Genomic DNA, 20,371 nt, shown 5'->3' with positions numbered 1-20,371 from the left:
GTATGACAACTACGTCAGCCAGTCAGTCAGCCAGCGAGTCAGCCAGCGAGTCAGCCAGCGAGTCAGCCAGCGAGTCAGCCAGCCAGTCAGCCAGCCAGTCAGCCAGTCAGCCAGCGAGTCAGCCAGCCAGTCAGCCAGCCAGTCAGCCAGCCAGCGAGTCAGCCAGTCAGCGCTGTCAAGTCAGCCAGCGAGTCAGCCAGCGAGTCAAGGAGCAGCCAGCGCCAGCCAGCCAGCCCCAGCCAGTCAGTCAGTCAGTTAATCAATGTCTTTATTGTCCTAATTGGGACATTTGTTGTGTAGTCAGGGTACAAAAGTATATATACATAACATTTACACACAAATCCCCAGATGGTTGTTTTAGATTAGCTCTGTCTCTATCTTGTTGTCATTTTAAACCTAAGGCTGCATTTACACAGGCAGCCCAATTCTTATCTTTTGCCGAATGATTGGCAAAATATCTGCTCTGATTTGGTCAGAAGACCAATTAGTGGCAAAAATATCAGAATTGAATAGTCTTCAATGCTAATCAAAGCCCCAGTGCTCCCCCTGGTGGTAAACATTCAGAAGTTACCTGCACTAAGTCTCATCAGCACTCTGCCCAGTAGCAGTAACCTTAACAGTATGATGTGTTTTGTAAACAGTTAACGCTAAATCAATACAATTTGATTGATTATCCCCCCCCCCAGATCAACCAGGCAGCGCCGCTCAGCCATGGGCGTAGCTAATCGGACGCAGCCTTCGTTCGCGACAACGCCCCCCACCCTGCCTGAAGGTTACGCCACCCGCGGCCCAGACGAAGAGGAGGGTGTGGAGAGCACTAAGGTCCAGCTGACTGTGTTCTCCAAGGAGTCCACGGTCATCTCCGGCCTCCGACACTTCACCTCGTACCAGATTGACGTGTTGGCCTGTAACCACCCCACAGACCCTTCACGTTGCAGTATGGCAGCCTTCGTCTCAGCTCGCACCATGCCTGAGGGTGAGGCTATATAAATACGATGATAAACCTGGTACTTTGATTCCTGGATGCTGATTGGCTGAAACAGCATTTCAGTTGTGTGTGTGTGTGTGTGTGTGTGTATATCAGACAATATACATCTACATTTACATGTTAGTCAATTTAGCAGACGCTCTTATCCAGAGCGACTTACAGTTAGTGAGTGCATACATTGCGCGACTAAGGTCTCCTCTGCAAAAATGCCGAAATTAATGACAGATTTCTTGAGTTAGCTTAGATTAATTCTGACTATTTTGGCTACAGCGTCTCAAGATGGACAAACGGTACTATTGCTATCGTTTTTCAAGCGAAGATCTTTTAAGGGAGTATGCGAGCACACTTGTTCGGTTTACCTAGCCAAGTTCGGCTATGCACCTGCCGAACCTACGGATACTGACGCCTTAAAGGGATACTTCAGGATGTTGGCAATGAGGCCCTTTATCTACTTCCCCAGAGTCAGATGAACTCGTGGACACCATTTTTATGTCTGTAGTTTTTAGGTTTGTAGTATTGGGATAGAGTAAAGCGGCCATTTTAAAACCTTGTGTATCCTGTCAACAGACAAAGCAGATGACATCGTGGGCCCCATCAGCTATGATGTGTCTGAGTACTCTGTTCACATCAAGTGGCTGGAGCCTAAAGCTCCCAATGGAATGATCATCCTGTACGAAGTCAACTACAAGAGACTGGGAGACACAGAGGTGAGAGCTCTGACACATCACACACACACACACAGTCACGTAAGCAGACAAACACACACACATGCATGAAAACACACACACAGGCATGAAAACACACACACAGGCATGAAAACACACACACAGGCATGAAAACACACACACATGCATGAAAACACACAGACTGGCATGAAAAAACACACACAGGCATGAAAACACACAGACTGGCATGAAAACACACACTTAAAATACTGGACATATGATGTGCCCACATGTCTCACTTAGTATAATTCCGACTTGAACACAAGTCTCTCTGCTCTCGTTTATAAAATAGGACCGTTAATGTAATCATAGCCATGTTGCATCAGCGCTGTGTTTTAGTTACCATGGAAACATCACGCAGGGCACAGCTGATGTCACTGATGTTGAAAACAACATAACTCCAGTGGTGGTCGAACAAACATGTTTTTCTCAAATCAGGTCATTTTATTGTTGGCTGTTAATGCAGTGATTTCAAAACACATCTCTGATTGGCTTAGACATTATATTCTATTAGGTCGGTGTGTTCCTAGCGGATCTGACTTCCGTCTAATATTACGTCTGCACTTTTCCTTCTTTCCTCTTCTCAATCAATCGTTCACATTTTATTTATATATCGAATTGGCTTTATTCAACCCTTCTCTCCCCTCCAACTCCTCTCCTTTCCTCCTGAAATTGTTTTATGAAACATATTGTGTGTGTGTGTGTGTGTGTGTGTGTGTGTGTGTGTGTGTGTGTGTGTGTGTCAGGAGTTGCACCACTGTGTGTCCAGGAAGATGTACCAGCAGTCGGAGGGCTGCAAGCTGAGAGTGGTGCACCCTGGGAACTACACCGTGAGGATCCGAGCCACGTCGCTGGCAGGAAACGGCTCCTGGACCGACCCCACACACTTCTACGTACAGGACCTGCGTAAGAAAGACACACACACACACACCACTGACAGCTTGACCAATCAGTGAATCAATCGAATATCATTTGTATATAGAACTTTTACAGTAGCAGTAGCCTGGCCTAAAACTCCATGGCAACTTGTTTTTAGGGGTGGACCCATCCAGCCTATTGATTATCGTTGGTCCAGTCATCTTTGTCGTTCTGCTGATACTGGTGGCAGCGGGAGGATTCGTCGTGTTCAGGAAGAAGTAAGTCTTGTGGCTTCTTTGCATCCGTCTTACTTCGGGCCAACCCAACTGTCTGTGAAAGAAACGGCCTGGTGTGTAGCCTCAGCTGTTGGTGAAGGAGTACGTAGTGTTAGACAGCTTCTCTCCTGACTAGGAGTGCTACACCAGTAGTAATTGCAGGCTTTTGTTAGAGCCCAGCACTAACACGCCTGGCTCAAATAACAGTGGTCTAGATTTGTATTTTATTTCAAGACCAGGCTGAATTGTGCTTAATTTATTATGACTTACTTCTACAGTCAGACTAAACTTTGGGGAAAAAAACAAGATTCTACATTCAATTAAAAATAGTCCTAGCTTTCATAATTACAGTTTAAAAAGTGGTTATAAATGAAGACCTTGATTAGTTTAATCAGCTGTGTTACGGCTGGGATGGTCATTGATTGCTCTCTGTTGTTATCATAACAATAACGTTAGTCCTAGTGTACACTCTGTTACTTCTGTTACCTGTATTAACCTTATGATTATTATGTTATTTGTTTGGTATCTCTCTGTGTTGTTACTTGTTATATAATCATGATATATTATGAATTATAAACTGGGTGGTTCGAGCCCTGAATGCTGATTGGCTGACAGCCGTGGTATATCAGACCGTATACCACGGGTATACTCCAATTACGTTTGTAACCAGTTTATAATAGCAATAAGGCACCTCAGGGGGTTTGTGGTATATGGACAATATACCACGGCTAAGGGCTGTATCCAGCCACTCCACGTGGCGTCGTGCATAAGAACAGCCCTTAGCTGTGCTATATTGGCCATATACAGTGTATTTGGAAAGTATTCAGACCCCTTCACTTTTTCCACATTTTGTTACGATTATTTTTTTTATTTTTTTTTACCCTGATCAGTGTACACACAATACCACATAATGACAAAGTGGAAACAGGATTTTAATTGTTTTTGCAAATGTATTATAAAATAAAAACAGATACCTTATTTACATAACTATTCAGATCCTTTGCTATGAGACTGGAAATTGAGCTCAGGTGCATCCTGTTTCCATTGATCATCCTTGAGATGAAAAGACAGGCTAAGTGGGCGGGGAGCTCATATTCATGAGCTCGCTTTGACTGACAGCTCTTTGAAACGCCTATGTCAAGGAACTTGGATACAGTGAGCAGTGTTGCAGAAAAATCATCTCAAGCAAATTCGGTGATACACAAAGCAACTCAAACAACATTGAAATTGCATCAATGATATACAGTGCATTCGGAAAGTATTCAGACCCCTTTCCTTTTTTCCACATTTTGTTATGTTACATCCTTATTCTAAAATGGATTAAATACAAAATGTTCCTCATCAATCTACACACAAAACCCCATAATGACAAAGCGAAAACAGGTTTGTAGAAATGTTTGCAAATGTATAAAATATATAAAACAGAAATACCTCATTTACATAAGTATTCAGACCCTTTGCTATGAGACTCGAAATTGAGCAAAGGTGCATCCTGTTTCCATTTATCATCCTTGAGATGTTTCAACAACTTGATTGGAGTCCACCTGTGGTAAATTCAATTGATTGGACATGATTTGGAAAGGCACACACCTGTCTATATGAGGTCCCACAGTTGACAGTGCATGTCAGAGCAAAAACCAAGCCATTAGGTCGAATGAATTGTCCGTAGAGCGCCGAGACAGGATTGTGTCGAGGCACAGATCTGGGGAAGGGTACCAAAACATTTCTGCAGCATTGAAGGTCCCGAAGAACACAGTGGCCATCATTCTTAAATGGAAGAAGTTTGGAACCACCAAGACTCTTCCTAGAGCTGGCTGCCCGGCCAAACTGAGCAATCGGGGGAGAAGGGCCTTGGTCAGGGAGGTGACCAAGAACCTGATGGTCACTCTGGTGACCAAGAACCCGATGGTCACTCTGACAGAGCTCCAGAGTTCCTCTGTGGAGATGGGAGAACCTTCCAGAAGGACAACCATCTCTGCAGCTCTCCACCAATCAGGCCTTTATGGTAGAGTGGCCAGACGGAAGCCACTCCTCAGTAAAAGGCACATGACAGCCCACTTGGAGTTTCCCAAAAGGCACCTGAAGGACTCTCAGACCATGAGAAACAGGATTCTCTGGTCTGATGAAACCAAGATTGAACTCTTTGGCCTGAATGCCAAGTGTCACGTCTGGAGGAAACCAGTCACCGCTCATCACCTGGCCAATACTATCCCTACGGTGAAGCATGGTGGTGGCAGCATCATGCTGTGGGGATGTTTTTCAGCGGCAGGGACTGGGAGACTAGTCAGGATCGAGGGAAAGATGAACGGAGCAAAGTACAGAGAGATCTTTGATGAAAACCTGCTCCACAGCGCTCAGGACCTCAGACTGGGGCAAGGGTCACCTTCCAACAGGACATCGACCCTAAGCACACAGCCAAGACAACGCAGGAGGGGCTTCGGGACAAGTCTCTGAATGTCCTTGAGTGGCCCAGCCAGAGCCCGGACTTGAACCCACTCGAACATCTCTGGAGAGACCTGAAAATAGCTGTGCAGTGATGCTCCCCATCCAACCTGACAGAGCTTGAGAGGATCTGCAGAGAAGAATGGGAGAAACTCCCCAAATACAGGTGTGCCAAGCTTGTAGCGTCATACCCAAGAAGACTCAAGGCTGTAATCTCTGCCAAAGGTGCTTCAACAAAGTACTGAGTAAAGGGTCTGACTACTTATGTAAATGTGATATTTCACTTTATATGTTTTATTTTTTGGGGGCCAAAATTTATAAAAACCTGTTTTTGCTTTGTATTTATGGGGTATTGTGTGTAGATTGATGAGAGATAAAAAAAAAAAAAAAGAATAAGGCTGTAACGTAACAATGTGGAGAAAGTGAAGGGGTCTGAATACTTTCCCGAATGCAATGTACCACATGCCTTATTGCTTAACTCGACCTCCTTGTTTTTCCCCACTAAGGCAAACCCAGGGCCCCTCTGGACCTCTCTACACCTCCTCCAACCCAGAGTACCTCAGTGCTGCTGACAGTAAGGACACATTATAAACTGATTCTAGATTCTCAGCAGACCTTTGTGAATACACCTGTATAAAAGCATAGCTGACTGGATTTTGATGTTGACACTAGTATACCATGTAAATAGACAATCACTGACCCATACTACTAGCTGGCTATGCGAATTAGAGAAGTACAATGTACAATACTTGTTAGTTTGTGGATTGTAGCGTCCTGGGGCCTCATTTATCAGAAGTGCATGCGCACAAAAAAAAGTAAGCCATGCGTGCGCCTGTTTTCCCGCAAAGGTTGTTATTTATCCGTTTTGAACTTGACGGGAAAGTTTGCGTATCTCCGTGGAAATCTCAGACAATGCATACGCCCAACTTCTAGTGGTTGATCAATTGTATTGCAAGCAAATATTGTTATTTTGGGGGAAATTGAGGTATTTGACAAACAGGAATTATAATAATGGTAGGCTCATAAAAACATAAAAACATATAGGCCTAATGATAAAACAGATGCATTTGCCGTTGGTAAGAAGATCGCATAGCAGCATGTCGCCTAATATATTTATTTAACTTTTATTATATAGGCCTAAATCATATTACAGGACATGTCTCTCCTTTTCTGACATGACGGGTTTATTCCTGCTACACAACAAATACTAGGTTCATTCAATAGCCAACCGTGCTCGTAAGTAAATAGAACAGTAACCTATGACAGTATGGGTAGACTACAGTACTGCTATGCGACAGGAGCGTGACATCATAGCCTATTTAGTCTGAGCCTATTCCAAGGCAGGAGATCGAAACAGAATCATGAATTGATAAACTAAATATTGAACAATTCCTATTTTGCATAGAAGTGTGGGCTGTCGGCAGCATTTACTTTTAAATTGTTCAATAGACCATCAATCTTGCAGAATCCGCGGCCAGTGTTTGGCACTCGCTATAGCCGGCATGCATTTTTTGTTTAAAGGTCCTGAACAGGAATTTTTCTCTCATGGCTAACTACCAGGAAGTTTGAAAAGACAGGTTGAGTTGGCAGGGAGCTTATATTCATGAGCTCGCTTTGACTGACAGCTCTTTGAAACGCCTATGTCAAGGAACTTGGATACAGTGAGCAGTGTTGCAGAAAAATTATCTCAAGCAAATTCAGTGATACACAAAGCAACTCAAACAACATTGAAATTGCATCAATGATATACAGTGCATTCGGAAAATATTCAGACCCGTTCCTTTTTCCACATTTTGTTATGTTACAGCCTTATTCTAAAATGGATTAAATACAAAATGTTCCTCATCAATCTACACACAATACCCCATAATGACAAAGCGAAAACAGGTTTGTAGAACATTTTGCAGAAATACCTCATTTACATAAGTATTCAGACCTTTTGCTATGAGACTCGAAATTGAGCTCAGGTGCATCCTGTTTCCATTGATCATCCTTGAGATGTTTCTACAACTTGATTGGAGTCCACCTGTGGTAAATTCAATTGATTGGACATGATTTGGAAAGGTACACACCTGTCTATATAAGGTCCCACAGTTGACAGTGCATGTCAGAGCAAAAAACAAGCCATGAGGTCGAAGAAATTGTCTGTAGAGCTCCGAGACAGGATTGTATCGAGGCACAGATCTGGGGAAGGGTACCAACACGTTTCTGCAGCACTGAAGGTCCCCAAGAACACATTGACCTCCATCATTCTTAAATGGAAGAAGTTTGGAACCACCAAGACTCTTCCTAGAGCTGGCTGCCCGGCCAAACTGAGCAATCGGGGGAGAAGGGCCGTGGTCAGGGAGGTGACCAAGAACTCAATGGTCACTCTGACAGAGCTCCAGAGTTCCTCTGTGGAGATGGGAGAACCTTCCAGAAGGACAACCATCTCTGCAGCTCTCCACCAATCAGGCCTTTATGGTAGAGTGGCCAGACAGAAGCCACTCCTCAGTAAAAGGGACATGACAGCCCTCTTGGAGTTTGCCAAAAGGCACCTAAAGGACTCTCAGACCATGAGAAACAAGATTCTCTGGTCTGATGAAACCAAGTTTGAACTCTTTTGCCTGAATGCCAAGTGTCACATCTGGAGGAAACCTGGCACCATCCCTACGGTGAAGCATGGTGATGGCAGCATCATGCTGTGGGGATGTTTTTCAGCGGCAAGGACTGGGAGACTAGTCGGGATCAAGGGAGAGATTAATGGAGCAAAGTACAGCGAGATCCTTGACGAAAACCTGCTCCAGAGTACTCAGGACCTCAGACTGGGGACGAAGGTTCACCTTCCAACAGGACAACGACCCTAAGCACACAGCCAAGACAACGCAAGAGTGGCTTCGGGACAAGTCTCTGAATGTCCTTGAGTGGCCCAGCCAGAGCCCGGACTTGAACCCGATCTAACATCTCTGGACAAACCTGAAAATAGCTGTGCAGCAACACTCCCCATCCAACCTGACAGAGCTTGAGAGGATCTGCAGAGAAGAATGGGAGAAACTCCCCAAATACAGGTGTGCCAAGCTTATAGCGTCATACCCAAGAAGACTTGAGGCTGTATTTGCTGCCAAAGGTGCTTCAACAAAGTACTGAGTAAAGGGTCTGAATACCTATGTAAATGTGATATTTCTGTTTTTGCTTTGTCATTATGGGGTATTGTGTGTAGATTGATGAGGGGAAAAAACGATTTAATCAATTTTAGAATAGGGCTGTAACGTAACAAATGTGGAAAAAGTCGTGGGGTCTGAATACTTTCCGAAGGCACTCTATATATTAATTTATACATCTCCCGTTTAGCATATCTCTTGTGATGCGGTTCACCGCAGCACTGACTGATGTGTTGACTTGACAACTGCGTCGGGAGTTTTGAACGACCCTTTCCCCCCTTTTGTTCCATGCTGGCTGAAGACCTAGCTAGCCAGTAACTAGCTAACACCAGACACAGATGAAGACCTAGCTAGCCAGTAACTAGCTAACACCAGACACAGATGAAGACCTAGCTAGCCAGTAACTAGCTAACACCAGACACAGATGAAGACCTAGCTAGCCAGTAACTAGCTAACACCAGACACAGATGAAGACCTAGCTAGCCAGTAACTAGCTAACACCAGACACAGATGAAGACCTAGCTAGCCAGTAACTAGCTAACACCAGACACAGATGAAGACCTAGCTAGCCAGTAACTAGCTAACACCAGACACAGATGAAGACCTAGCTAGCCAGTAACTAGCTAACACCAGACACAGATGAAGACCTAGCTAGCCAGTAACTAGCTAACACCAGACACAGATGAAGACCTAGCTAGCCAGTAACTAGCTAACACCAGACAGATGAAGACCTAGCTAGCCAGTAACTAGCTAACACCAGACACAGATGAAGACCTAGCTAGCCAGTAACTAGCGAACACCAGACAGAGATGAAAGGGGAAACTTTTAATTATATTTGCTGACACCCTACAGTAAAATGTTGGCTATCTAGCTATATAAACCACGCCCCTTTGCAAACACGCCTTCTTCGATGTTGGTTACAAGGCGGTACTTATTTAAATTAGATAAGAGAATATTATGTTACCATTGGTGTATTAAAATGAGAGTTAAGGTGATGTCACCTTGTCCCCTTAATAATGAACCCAGGTGTTTTACATGGAGGAGGGGACCAGTAACTTTATGATCAAACTTTATCAATGTAGATGCAACAGTAATTTTGCTTCTACAAAATGACTGTTGCTTTGATCTGATTTCATACTTTGATCTGGTTTCCTTCAAATATCATCACATTTAATTAAAAACATAATTTGGACTGTTCATGACCTTTAAAGTCACTGCAAAAGATTGAAAGATTCTGCCCACACGTCTCAGCAAATGAGGGCATTTTTTTTTTTACCATGAAAGGTGAATCGAGGGCATTTTCCAGGCGTGGTTGTAGTGCTCGTTCACGAGCGCACAAATATATTATGACTTTGATTTATCAATGAAAACATGCGTATAGGTTGCGTGCGACAGTTTGATAAATCCCGATAATTTGTTGCGCATGCAAATCCTAGAATCTCCACGTACGCCAGAATTTAGTAAGAAATGTACGCACGGCCCCAGGAGTTTACTGTGTGTGTCTGTGTGTCTGTGTGTGTTCTCTCCAGTGTACGAGCCAGACGACTGGGAGGTGGGCAGGGATAAGATCAACATCCTGCGAGAGCTGGGTCAGGGCTCGTTTGGCATGGTCTACGAGGGCATCGCCAAGGACATCGTGAAGGGAGAGCCGGAGACACATGTGGCGGTGAAGACGGTCAACGAGTCGGCCAGCCTGAGGGAGAGGATAGAGTTCCTCAACGAGGCCTCCGTCATGAAGGGCTTCACCTGCCACCATGTGGTAAGACAGAAGGATGGAGAGCAAGAGAGGATGAGAGAGGATGGGGAGAGGATAGGGAGAGAGAGATGATAGAGAGGATGGGGAGAGGATAGGGAGAGAGAGATGATAGAGAGGATGGGGAGAGGATAGGGAGAGAGAGAGGAGAGGGAGAGGATCGAGTTCCTCAACGAGGCCTCCGTCATGAAGGGCTTCACCTGCCACCATGTGGTAAGACAGAAGGATGGAGAGCAAGAGAGGATAGAGAGACAGATGAGAGAGGATGGGGAGAGGATAGGGAGAGAGAGAGGATGGGGAGAGGATAGGGAGAGAGAGAGAGGATGGGGAGAGGATAGGGAGAGAGAGAGAGGATGGGGAGAGGATAGGGAGAGAGAGAGAGGATGGGGAGAGGATCGAGTTCCTCAACAAGGCCTCCGTCATGAAGGGCTTCACCTGCCACCATGTGGTAAGACAGATGGATGGAGAGCAAGAGAGGATAGAGAGACAGATGAGAGAGGATGGGGAGAGGATAGGGAGAGAGAGAGAGAGAGAGAGAGAGGATAGAGAGAGAGAGGATAGGGAGAGCGAGGATGAGAGAGAGAGATGAGAGAGGATGGGGAGAGAGAGGATGAGAGAGAGAGAGGATAGGGAGAGAGAGAGAGAGGGAGAGAGAGAGAGGATGGGGAGAGGATAGGGAGAGAGAGAGAGAGGATAGAGAGAGAGGATGGGGAGAGGATAGGGAGAGAGAGGATGAGAGAGGATGGGCAGAGAGAGAGAGAGGATAGGGAGAGAGAGAGGATAGGGAGAGAGAGAGAGATGATAGGGAAAGAGGATGAGAGAGAGAGAGGATAGGGAGAGAGAGAGGATAGAGAGAGAGAGAGAGGATAGGGAGAGAGAGAGAGGATAGGGAGCGAGAGAGAGAGAGAGAGAGATGATAGGGAAAGAGAGGATGAGAGAGAGAGAGAGAGGATAGGGAGAGAGAGGATAGGGAGAGAGAGAGAGAGAGGATAGGGAGAGAGAGGATAGGGAGAGAGAGAGAGAGAAAGAGAGGGAGAGAGTTCCTCAATGAGGCCTCCATTACATTTTACATTTACATTTTAGTCATTTAGCAGACGCTCTTATCCAGAGCGACTTACAGGAGCAATTAGGGTTAAGTGCCTTGCTCAAGGGCACATTAACGTCATTTAGCAGACGCTCTTAGCCAGAGCGACTCACAAATTGGTGCGTTCACCCTATAGCCAGTGGGATAACCACTTTACAATTTGGGGGGGGGGGGGGGGGGGGTTAGAAGGAATACTTTATCCTATCCCAGGTATTCCTTAAAGAGGTGGGGTTTCAAATGTCTCCGGAAGGTGGTGAGTGACTCCGCTGTCCTGGCGTCGTGAGGGAGCTTGTTCCACCATTGGGGTGCCAGAGCAGCGAACAGTTTTGACTGGGCTGAGCGGGAGCTATGCTTCCGCAGAGGAAGGGGAGCCAGCAGGCCAGAGGTGGATGAACGCAATGCCCTCGTTTGGGTGTAGGGACTGATCAGAGCCTGAAGGTACAGAGGTGCCGTTCCCCTCACTGCTCCATAGGCAAGCACCATGGTCTTGTAGCGGATGCGAGCTTCAACTGGAAGCCAGTGGAGTGTGCGGAGGAGGGGGGTGACGTGAGAGAACTTGGGAAGGTTGAACACCAGACGGGCTGCGGCATTCTGGATGAGTTGTAGGGGTTTAATGGCACAGGCAGGGAGGCCAGCCAACAGCGAGTTGCAGTAGTCCAGACGGGAGATGACAAGTGCCTGGACCAGGACCTGCGCCGCTTCCTGTGTAAGGCAGGGTCGCACTCTCCGAATGTTGTAGAGCATGAACCTGCAGGAGCGGGTCACCGCCTTGATGTTGGCGGAGAACGACAGGGTGTTGTCCAGGGTCACGCCTAGGCTCTTCGCACTCTGGGAGGAGGACACAGCGGAGTTGTCAACCGTGATGGCGAGATCATGGAACGGGCAGTCCTTCCCCGGGAGGAAGAGCAGCTCCGTCTTGCCAGGGTTCAGCTTGAGGTGGTGATCCGTCATCCATACTGATATGTCTGCCAGACATGCAGAGATGCGATTCGCCACCTGGTTATCAGAAGGGGGAAAGGAGAAGATTAGTTGTGTATCGTCAGCGTAGCAATGATAGGAAAGGCCATGTGAGGATATGACAGAGCCAAGTGACTTGGTGTATAGGGAGAAAAGGAGAGGGCCTAGAACCGAGCCCTGGGGGACACCAGTGGTGAGAGCACGTGGTGCGGAGACAGCTTCCCGCCACGCCACTTGGTAGGAGCGACCGGTCAGGTAGGACGCAATCCAGGAGTGAGCCGCGCCGGAGATGCCCAGCTCGGAGAGGGTGGAGAGGAGGATCTGATGGTTCACAGTATCAAAGGCAGCAGACAGGTCTAGAAGGACAAGAGCAGAGGAGAGAGAGTTAGCTTTAGCAGTGCGGAGAGTCTCCGTGACACAGAGAAGAGCAGTCTCAGTTGAATGACCAGTCCTGAAACCTGATTGGTTTGGATCAAGAAGGTCATTCTGAGAGAGATAGCAAGAGAGTTGGCTAAAGACGGCACGCTCAATAGTTTTGGAAAGAAAAGAAAGAAGGGATACTGGTCTGTAGTTGTTGACATCAGTGGGGTCGAGTGTTGGTTTTTTGAGAAGGGGAGCAACTCTCGCTCTCTTGAAGACGGAAGGGACATGGCCAGCGGTCAAGGATGAGTTGATCAGCGAGGTGAGGTAGGGGAGAAGGTCACCGGAGATGGTCTGGAGAAGGGAGGAGGGGATGGGGTCAAGCGGGCAGGTTGTTGGGCGGCCTGCAGTCACAAGTCGCAGGATTTTATCTGGAGAGAGAGGGGAGAAAGAAGTCAAAGCATAGGGTAGGGCAGTGTGAGCAGGACCAGCAGTGTCATTAGACTTAACAAACGAGGATCGGATGTCGTCAACCTTCTTTTCAAAGTGGTTGACGAAGTCATCCACAGAGAGAGAGGAGGGGGGGGAGGATTCAGGAGGGAGGAAAATGTGGCAAAGAGCTTCCTAGGGTTAGAGGCAGATGCTTGGAATTTAGAGTGGTAGAAGGTGGCCTTAGCAGCAGAAACAGATGAAGAAAATGTAGAGAGGAGGGAGTGAAAAGATGCCAGGTCGGCAGGGAGTTTAGTTTTCTTCCATGTCCGCTCCGCTGCCCGGAGCTCTGTTCTGTGAGCTCGCAATGAGTCATCAAGCCACGGAGCTGGAGGGGAGGACCGAGCCGGCCGGGAGGATAGGGGACACAGAGAGTCAAAGGATGCAGAAAGGGAGGAGAGGAGGGTTGAGGAGGCAGAATCAGGAGATTGGAGGGAGAAGGATTGAGCAGAGGGAAGAGATGATAGGATGGAAGAGGAGAGAGTAGTGGGAGAGAGAGAGCGAAGGTTGCGGCGGCGCATTACCATCTGTGTAGGGGCAGAGTGAGTAGTGTGGGAGGAGAGTGAGAGAGAAAAGGAAACAAAGTAGTGGTCGGAGACATGGAGGGGAGTTGCAGTGAGATTAGTAGAGGAGCAGCATCTAGTGAAGATGAGGTCAAGCGTATTGCCTGCCTTGTGAGTAGGGGGGGACGGTGAGAGGGTGAGGTCAAAAGAGGAGAGGAGTGGAAAGAAGGAGGCAGAGAGAAATGAGTCAAATGTGGACATAGGGAGGTTGAAATCCCCCAAAACTGTGAGGGGTGAGCCATCCTCAGGGAAGGAACTTATCAAGGCGTCAAGCTCATTGATGAACTCTCCAAGGGAACCTGGAGGGCGATAGATGACAAGGATATTAAGCTTAAATGGGCTAGTGACTGTGACAGCATGGAATTCAAATGAGGAGATAAACAGATGGGTTAGGGGAAAAATTGAGAATGTCCACTTGGGAGAGATGAGGATTCCTGTACCACCACCCCTCTGACCAGATGCTCTCGGGGTATGCGAGAACACATGGTCAGACGAGGAGAGAGCAGTAGGAGTAGCAGTGTTTTCAGTGGTGATCCATGTTTCCGTCAGCGCCAGGAAGTCGAGGGACTGGAGGTTGGCATAGGCTGGGATGAAGTCAGCTTTGTTGGCAGCAGAACGGCAGTTCCAGAGGCTGCCTGCGACCTGGAACTCCACGTGGGTGGTGCGTGCAGGGACCACCAGGTTAGAGAGGCAGCAGCCGCGCGATGTTGTGCGTTTGTGTAGCCTGTGCAGAGAGGAGAGAACAGGGATAGGCAGAGGCATAGTTGACAGGCTGTAGCAAATGGCTACAAAAATGCAGAGGAGATCGGAATGAAATGGGCTAAGCATCTGGGAGCGGAGAGAGCAGGGCCTCCCTCACCAAAAACTTCTACCTCAGAAACTAAAATTGTTTCACTGAACCACCCGAACAAAAACTCTCCCAACTTCCGCCTTTAGAAATCAGAATTGTTGTGAACCACAGCGGTTCAATGTTTAAAGGAATAGACTCAACCCACTTTATTCAGCTAGCCTCCATCATGAAGGGCTTTACTTGCCACCACATGGACCTACTGTGGTTATAGAAGGTGATGTCACCTTAAATTCACATTTTAGTCATTTAGCAGCTTATAATAAGGAAGGTGAGACCACAAACCATATTATTATTATTATATTATTAGTATTATAAACCATCATCATCACACGAGAACTTTCTTTAAAAAGTGTTGGTAGCTACCGAGGTGCAAGAATCAAAGCAAGTAACGTCAACAAAATGTTTCCTTCTCAGGTGCGTCTGATGGGTGTGGTCTCTAAGGGCCAGCCCACTCTAGTTGTTATGGAGCTGATGACCCATGGCGACCTGAAGAGCTACCTCCGCTGCCTCCGCCCCGACTCTGAGGTACACACACACACACAGACACACACATATTGGGATCCCTATGCTGGGGGCTGGTCTAGTTGTACAGCCTCCCACTGGAGGCAGCGGTTCGATTCCCCATTCCACCCTGTATCCCTGTCACCTATCCCCCCCTTCTCATATCGAACTATATCACAAATACCCTAAAAAAACATGTATTTATAAATATTTATAAAAAATTGTTGTGACCCATGTGCCCCCTTGTGGCCTGTAGCAGAATAGCCCTATTATTAATACATGTGTTATTAGAATAATCCTACTGGGCGCCTGCCTCCAACGCTGAGGGAGATGGTCCAGATGGCGGCAGAGATAGCAGACGGCATGGCCTACCTCAACGCCAAAAAGTTTGTCCACAGAGATCTGGCCGCTAGGAACTGCATGGTGGCACAGGACTTCACTGTCAAGATAGGAGGTATTCTACACACACACATATATACGCACATATACACACACACACATATACACACACACACACACACACATATATATACAAACACACATATATACACACACACATATATATACACACACACACACATATACACACACACACACACACACAGTCTTGTATAACTACCCTTGTGGGTGGACACAACTCAGTCCCATTCAAAATCCTATTTTCCCTAACTCTAATCCTTTCCCTAACCCTAACTTTAACCCCAAAAGCTAACCCTAAACCTAACCATGGCTCCTAACCCTTCACCTAATTCTAACCCTAACACTAAATCTAACCTTAACCCTAAACCCCCTACAAATAGCATTTGACCTTGTGGGGACTAACAAAATGTCCCCAGTTGGTCAAATTTGAGTTTGTTTGCTATTATTTTGGGGACTTCTGGTCCTGTATAGTTAAACATGTCCACACACACATATCAAGATAGTAGGTATGGGAACTCACTTCCTCACATATACAATTTAATACTTTCAAATAAGTCTACATGCATGTTTGACTGCCTGCTGCAAAGCAAATTTCCTCTCGGAGATAATAAAGATGCTCTCCTCTAATTTCTCTCATTCTGCAACACAATGGTGCTAGCACTTTTTTCACTTTGGATGTATTTGCCTGAGTCTTTTCATATTGGCGATTTGTATTCTCTATCCTTTCTCTAAATGTATGAATTGTTGACGGCCTGTTGAAAAGCAGATTTCTGTTCTGGAATAATAATAAAATATATTCTCTACTCAACCCTCAGACTTTGGTATGACCAGAGACATCTATGAGACAGACTACTACCGTAAAGGTGGGAAGGGTCTGCTTCCTGTCCGCTGGATGGCTCCTGAGTCTCTGAAGGACGGAGTGTTCACCGCACACTCAGACTGCTGGTGAGGACACGTGACTGTCTGTCTGTGTGATTTGTCTGTCTCTCTTTCTCTGTCTGTCTCTCTGTCTCTGTCTGTCTCTCTGTCTCTGTGTCTGTTTGTGTGTCTGTCTGTTTGTCTGTCTGTCTGTTTGTGTGTCTGTCTGTTTGTCTGTCTGTCTGTGTGTCTCTGTGTGTCTGTCTGTGTGAGTGTGAGCCTGCTAACTGGTTCCTCTCAAGGTCTCTCACTACCTATCCACCTATGGAGTTTTTCCTTGCCACTCGCTCTGATGTTTGTGTGTGTGTGTGTGTGTGTCCCAGGTCGTTTGGGGTGGTGTTGTGGGAGATCAGTACCCTAGCAGAGCAGCCGTACCAGGGCCTGTCTAACGAGCAGGTCCTGAAGTTCGTCATGGACGGAGGATATCTGGACCGACCAGACAACTGTGCTGACCGGCTGTAAGTCTCCCCTCTAGATCAATGTTATAAATGATACAGTATCTGTATAGTCCAGCTCAATGATATCATACTGTACATATCTATGGTCTGTGGTCATTGTGGGAGGGGAAGACCATTTATAGAAGAGAACATTTATTACACCTTCTTATTTTTTGATCATGCTATTTGTGATATTGATGAAATCCTGATTTGGAGTTGTTACAATAACAATCAGCTTTTGTTAACTTTGATACAAAACCTATCATCTCCTCTCTCCTCTCCTCCTCCTCCCCTCTTCCTCCTTCTCCTCTCCTCCTTTTCTCTCCTCTCTCCTCTCTCCTCTTTCTCCCATCTTCCTCCTCCTCTCCTCTCCTCTCCTCTCCTCTCCTCTCCTCTCCTCTCCTCTCCTCTCCTCTCCTCTCCTCTCCTCTCCTCTCCTCTCCTCTCCTCTCCTCTCCTCTCCTCTCCTCTCCTCTCCTCTCCTCTCCTCTCCTCTCCTCTCCTCTCCTCTCCTCTCCTCTCCTCTCCTCTCCTCTCCTCTCCTCTCCTCCTCCCTTCTCTCATCTCCTCAGACACAACCTGATGTCAGTGTGTTGGCAGTACAACCCCAAGCTGTTGTTGTTGTTGTTGTTAACTCTTTCCTCTCCTCCCAGACACAACTTGATGTCAATGTGCTGGCAGTACAACCCCAAGCTGCGTCCTAGCTTCCAGGAGATCATTGAGATGCTCCACGATGACCTTCACCAGTCCTTCCAGGAGGTCTCCTTCTACTATAGCCAGGAGAACAAGCCTCCGGAGCAGGAGGACTTTGACCTGGACGTGGACAACATGGAGAGCATTCCCCTTGACCCGTCCTCCTACTCCCAGAGAGGGGACCACAGTTCCTCCTACTCCCAGAGAGGGGACCACAGCTCGGAGCGGGACGAGGCGGGTTCATCACTGGGGTTGAGACAAAACAACTATGAGGAACACATCCCGTACACACACATGAACGGGGGAAAGACTAACGGACGGACACTAGCCCTCCCTCGGTCTAGTCCCTCCTAACATAACATTATATGGGGTAAGGGTCTAGTCCCTCCTAACATAACATTATATGGGGTAAGGGTCTAGTCCCTCCTAACATAACATTATATGGGGTAAGGGTCTAGTCCCTCCTAACAGAACATGATATGGGGTAAGGTTCTAGTCCCTCCTAACAGAACATTATATGGGGTAAGGGTCTAGTCCCTCCTAACAGAACATTATATGGGGTAAGGGTCTAGTCCCTCCTAACATAACATTATATGGGGTAAGGGTCTAGTCCCTCCTAACATAACATTATATGGGGTAAGGGTCTAGTCCCTCCTAACAGAACATTATATGGGGTAAGGGTCTAGTCCCTCCTAACAGAACATTATATGGGGTAAGGGTCTAGTCCCTCCTAACAGAACATTATATGGGGTAAGGGTCTAGTCCCTCCTAACAGAACATTATATGGGGTAAGGGTCTAGTCCCTCCTAACAGAACATTATATGGGGTAAGGGTCTAGTCCCTCCTAACAGAACATTATATGGGGTATGGTATGCCCAACCCTTTTCCCTCACACAGTTTTTTGTTTTGTCGTTTTATATAGATTATCACTTGTTCAGAGGCCTCCTGGAAGTGTTACAGCACATATCTCAGGACATTATTGCTCTCTGTTGTCAAGACGCCACCTTCATTACACTACAGTATGTAGCCATGTTGTCCAATGTCCACCAGGACAGAACACACAACCAACCACACAGACACTTTTTGTATTCAAGAAAGACGAACCTCCCTCCATACTGCTTCTCTCTTGTCCGCAATCATTTTTTTTGTTTTATATTGCCAAGTTTCCACGAATGGGGTGGCGGAGGTAGAAATCAACTGTGAAAATAACTCAACTTTGGGTCAACCTGAAGGCTGCTAACCCAAGGACTCTCCAAACTTTCCCTTCCCCAGGCTGAGGCTCCCTCCCTGGGCAGCTCAGCCCTCACTGGGTCCCTGGGTCTCCCTGGGCCATGGAGGTCCCCCATGGGGTCGCTCAGTGTAAAAGTGCCCTTTTATCTCTCTGTCTGTGACCTTTATCTAATGTCATGGAGCTGTCTCTGTCTGTGACCTGCATCTAATGTCATGGAGCTGTGTCTCTGTCTGTGACCTTTATCTAATGTCATGGAGCTGTGTCTCTGTCTGTGACCTTTATCTAATGTCATGGAGCTGTCTCTGTCTGTGACCTTTATCTAATGTCATGGAGCTGTCTTTGTCTGTGACCTTTATTTAATGTCATGGAGCGGTCTCTGTCTGTGACCTGCATCTAATGTCATGGAGCTGTCTCTCTGTGACCTGCATCTAATGTCATGGAGCTGTCTCTCTGTGACCTGCATCTAATGTCATGGAGCTGTCTCTCTGTGACCTGCATCTAATGTCATGGAGCTGTCTCTCTGTGACCTGCATCTAATGTCATGGAGCTGTCTTTGTCTGTGACCTTTATCTAATGTCATGGAGCTGTCTCTCTGTGACCTGCATCTAATGTCATGGAGCTGTCTCTCTGTATCTTTGTACTCTCAAGTTGTCAAGGAACGACAGACTTTCTGAGACTTTAGAACTAGCTAACTTTTGGATGGATGAATGTGTCAAATCCATATTCGAATCATCTAACAAACTTTATCGATCCACTGGAGAAGGTTGTTGTCATCTCTCCTCACACTCTGCAGTATTACAAACATCACACAGAAAGAATTAACAGATTTCTCTGGGTATATTTTTTTATTTATTTAGGTTTCATTTTCTCATTTTGAGTTTTCACATTTACAGCTGAAGGATATTAAAAAATCTGTTTGAGAAAAGAAAACATTTTTACAAAAAAAAACAAGTTCCTCAGATGACCAATAGATGCTTCTTTTGATATATTTTAGTGGGTATAGAAAATATAAATATATAAATATATTATTGATGGGGTTTTTGTACATAGTTGTTGACATTGTCTTTCATGAGGTATTTTCGGTCTGTAGAAAAACATGTTTGTCTCTCTATGTTTTCTTTTTTCTAATCCAGAAATCATACTAATAATCATTTGGACTTGTGATCAACCAGCAGCACTTGGTCTTTCGTCTCCGTATCAGATGCACAGTAAGACGGGAGGATGTTGGCTTGGCCTGTTGATATCTAATCAAACTGTCTGCTCTAGATAAATAAAGCAGCGTGGTGCAACATGACAACGCTCTGTCTCGCTCTCCTCATGCGTCTGTTATTCTTTACTATGTTGGTTATTATGTCATGATGTGGTAATGTGTGTACAATTGATCTCGGAGGGAGGTCTTTGTGTATTCAATATATATTCACATACATCTAAAGGCTTAACAACATTCTTATAAAGGTGCTATGCCAAGAAAATGTCATACGTACACTGTTTTGCTTTTGACCAAGCATTGAATCGTATAGCAAAAGAGTATTGAAATAGTTTGGACATTGCAGTGTAAATGGAAGGGGAAAATGGAGGTTTCAAAATGCATACAGTACCAACAAGCCAATTCATAGCCTGCAGTGTCTGATTTCTACCACACAGGGGCAGTACAGTCCAAGGTCAGTTCAGGGTAATCTTTACACAC

General features: G+C 46.2%; 1 protein-coding gene across 1 annotated transcript in view; it reads left to right on the top strand.

Annotated features, from left to right (window-relative positions):
* LOC311098829 (insulin-like growth factor 1 receptor) overlaps positions 1-19,999 on the top strand; it is a 53,374-nt gene extending 33,375 nt beyond the window's left edge. Inside the window, exons 3-13 of the mRNA XM_084139398.1 lie at positions 670-976; positions 1,556-1,695; positions 2,460-2,619; positions 2,750-2,849; positions 5,795-5,862; positions 9,958-10,187; positions 14,899-15,009; positions 15,277-15,439; positions 16,221-16,350; positions 16,647-16,781; positions 17,414-19,999. Coding sequence (XP_083995524.1) covers positions 670-976; positions 1,556-1,695; positions 2,460-2,619; positions 2,750-2,849; positions 5,795-5,862; positions 9,958-10,187; positions 14,899-15,009; positions 15,277-15,439; positions 16,221-16,350; positions 16,647-16,781; positions 17,414-17,807 — 1,938 coding nt within the window. The 3' untranslated portion in view covers positions 17,808-19,999. The remainder of the gene's footprint in view (positions 1-669; positions 977-1,555; positions 1,696-2,459; positions 2,620-2,749; positions 2,850-5,794; positions 5,863-9,957; positions 10,188-14,898; positions 15,010-15,276; positions 15,440-16,220; positions 16,351-16,646; positions 16,782-17,413) is intronic.
* The last annotated feature ends 372 nt before the right edge of the window (positions 20,000-20,371 follow it).

The sequence above is a fragment of the Coregonus lavaretus genome (assembly GCF_964263955.1).
Source record: "Coregonus lavaretus genome assembly, chromosome: 23".
Taxonomy (NCBI): domain Eukaryota; kingdom Metazoa; phylum Chordata; class Actinopteri; order Salmoniformes; family Salmonidae; genus Coregonus; species Coregonus lavaretus.
Note: the sequence above shows the minus strand (reverse complement) of the source record. Positions and strands in the feature narration are given on the sequence as shown.